Source organism: Glycine max, chromosome 16 (assembly GCF_000004515.6).
Source record: "Glycine max cultivar Williams 82 chromosome 16, Glycine_max_v4.0, whole genome shotgun sequence".
Lineage (NCBI taxonomy): Eukaryota > Viridiplantae > Streptophyta > Magnoliopsida > Fabales > Fabaceae > Glycine > Glycine max.
Window position 1 is genome coordinate 19,860,749 of NC_038252.2, and position 3,453 is coordinate 19,864,201.

Here is a 3,453-nt window from a genome sequence, read left to right on the forward strand (position 1 = left end):
TTATAGCATGCCAAGGGATATAGTTAGGCTCATTGTGAAAGGAGGCATTATTATTATGTGTTGAATATCCTAAGGCTACAACCACCCCACTAGTGCTAATGTCACACCCCTTTTTCCCTTTAAGAATTTTATTTAAAGAAGGTGACCTTGGTCCATGGAATTCACAGTGCTATAACAAATTAGTTGTCATATATAGAAGTGAGTGATCAGTGTCGATCAGCAGATTTTTCAAAGAATGGTGAGGGACGTGAAGAATGGTAGAGCTCTCCTTGTTGCATTTCTGATGTTTCTGTTGGCATCAGAAGTGTTGATTTTGGAGGCTGAGGGTGCAGGAGAATGTGGAAAGACCCCTATAGGGTCTGCAGCTGCTAGCCTGAGCCCATGTTTGGGTGCAGTTAGCAATGTGAGGGCAAAGGTTCCATTGGCTTGTTGTGCCAGAGTTGGGGCTTTGCTCAAGACTGCTCCAAGGTGCCTCTGTGCTGTTCTTTTGTCACCTCTGGCCAAGCAAGCAAAAATCAACCCTGCCACTGCTATCACCATTCCAAAAAGATGCAACATTAGGAACCGACCTGCTGGGAAGAAATGTGGAAGTAAGTATATAACCACTAGCTACTTCAACGTTTCAAATTTAGCACGTACTCAAATTTTGTAGTACACTAGCACGTAGGATCCGTGCATTGCACGGTTATTGAAAAAAACAAGGATAAAGAGGGAGTAAAAAAGTGAGTAAATAAAAAAAAACTTGAAAATTGTCCCACCGACACGTGGCAATCACCCGGCAATTTTCATAATACTAGTGAAAAATTTGAACATTAGTAAAAGCCATTAGAGATGGTAGAGGGACAGCATAAATGAAAAACTTGTTTCCCTGGATTAGAAGCTCACGAGCAAGGTTTTCAATTGCGATATTTTGTGGGTCCTTGATATTATAGGACATTATGGACAAAATGAAACTGCAATTGCGGTCACTTGTCGCCTTTGATGGGAGGGAAAGTCTTTCAATAGGAGCCCTACTTCCCTCTTTGCGACCTCATCACTTCAAAGCGCAAATCAATTTCTGAGTCACCAGGCGGATCTCACCTTTGGTACTTTGCTTAATAGCCTTTTTATGTTATGCAATAGACAGGAGGATTAGCTCTGGATCCCTCCTGCTTGCAGAAATGAAGTTGAGGTTGTGGAGATCCCAAAAACCTTGATTTTCTAGTTGAAATTTCGATTGAAAACCGTTTTCGAAAACCTTGCTTATGAGAAAATTGTTTTAGTAATTAAAATAGGCTTACAATATCAGTGCAGATAATGAACATAGTCAACGTATTTTAGCAGAGTAATTATTAAATATATGAAACACTGCCTTCAATGGTAGTTCTCTGCTTGTAAGGAATAGTTAGAATAATGATTAAATATTTGACAAACAACCCGTGTGAAAATTTTAGAAACTTGTCAAGATGAAAAGCTGAAGAACATATAAGTCTGCCAATGTCTTACTAATCACCAACTTTGGCATACAATAACATGAGGCATGATAAGATAGATTTTCTGTTCTCTGCTTCTTCTTTGGCACAAGTCTTTTATGTGCTTAATTGACCATGATTTTTTCTCTTTACAGGGTACACTGTACCTTGAAATCAAAACAATGGAATAATATGCAGTATTAAGCAGATTAGAGAGCTAAATAAGTGCATGCAGTCATATGGCATCTTCTACCGGTAGAGTGACCTGTTTCGATTGTGGCCTTGTGTTTTGCCGCGTGTATTGTTATTCACATAACTTGATGTCTTGTTTGTCATGATAATATTATGGATTACTGTCATCTTCCCAGACTTACCATTCCTTTCCCTTTTATTGTGAAAGTTACAATTTACAAGAACTTATCCAGTGATTAGTAATTTAATGTGTATATTGCACAAAATAAATATTTATTTTATATAAATAAAATTTTAATAAATAAATACGAAGAATTATTAAATTATATTGGTGTAACTTTAACACTTATTATAATATTTTTGTTACTCCATATCGAATATCATTTTTATTGATCAAACTATTGAATTATATCTGCATATTATTAAGATCGTTTATGTCAAATTTTGTCAAAATTGAATAATAATAAGAAGATAATCAAATTATTTATATTTTAATATATCTTAAAATGTTTATATTATATTAATTTTAATTTACATGAAGGAAGTAGTAAATAATTTTGAATTAATATAAAATTTTACACATGTGATTTATGTGAAAGGAACTTTTAATCTATTGATGAGTTTTAAAAGAATATTATTTAGTTGAAAGTTATAAAATGATGTAATAATTGTCAAAGTTACACGAATGTAATTTAATCTACCCTCAATAAATATATTTAAATATAATTATATTATACTTAAAACTATAATTAATAAATATTTTTAAACATATAGATTATATTTTAGATGTATGATAAATAATATATATTGTGATACGTTATTATGTTTAATTATTAATAATTTCTTTTTTAAAATATTCAAGTTAGAATTAAAAATATTAAAAAGAGTTTATTATTTTTTAGTTGTTAAACTTTTTAAAATTTATGTTTTTAGTGTATGAACTTTTTATTTATTTTTAGTCTTTTAACTTATTTCGTTCTTATTTTTAGAATCTAATTCTTTTCGTCCTTTTTTAAGTCCTTTAAAAAAACTAAAAGTAATGATGAAAAAAATTAAATAACTAAAAATAAAAATAAAATGTTTTGGAACTAAAAATAAAAATTTGAAAAAGTCTAGTGACTAAAATAATAACATATCTTATTAAAATGATAGATGGAAAGAAATAAGAAATTAAATTAAATTATTTAATTGACATTAAAAATATAAGATAATATATCATATGCAAGTCAAGAACTTATTTGTATTTTGAATCTAATATTATCTTTAAAATTTAAATAAGTTATTGGTATGCATATGATATTTTTTTGAAAAGGCATATCCATATGATATATGTGGAAATGGATTACCTCCATTCACACAATTGTGAATGTGAACCGTCTAATTTGATACGATTAGTATTTTAAAGGTATTTTTAAGCTGAATTTATTAAAATAATTTATGAACCATTAGATCTCCTTCAAACAGATAATTCTAATCGTGTGATTGTGTGAATGCATGTTTCTTCAAAATATATAAATTGTTATATATATATATATTTGAAATTTTAGATGATCACATTTAAAAATTAGATTAGTTACCGGTCCCCTACACGAAACAAATCGATATTATGTAATCCAAATTTTTGCAACCTACCCTACCACAAGAGTGTGGGCAAAAAGTCAAACGAGCGTCTTTCAAAAAGGAAAATGCCTAGGAGTCGTCACCAATGTTTATTCGAGAAAAATGCTAGAAAAACCAAAAAGTGGTCTCCGAATATTGAAAAGAAGGGTCCAGGAGTTTACGCATGAGGAAAGTATTAGCACCACACGCG

General features: G+C 30.7%; 1 protein-coding gene across 1 annotated transcript; it reads left to right on the forward strand.

Annotated features, from left to right (window-relative positions):
- The first annotated feature begins 224 nt into the window (after positions 1–224).
- LOC100500207 (uncharacterized) lies at positions 225–1,814 on the forward strand. The gene is given in 2 exon segments (NM_001251561.1): positions 225–590; positions 1,607–1,814. Coding segments are annotated over 2 exon segments (372 nt in total). The 5' UTR covers positions 225–235; the 3' UTR covers positions 1,624–1,814.
- Positions 1,815–3,453: the final 1,639 nt, after the last annotated feature.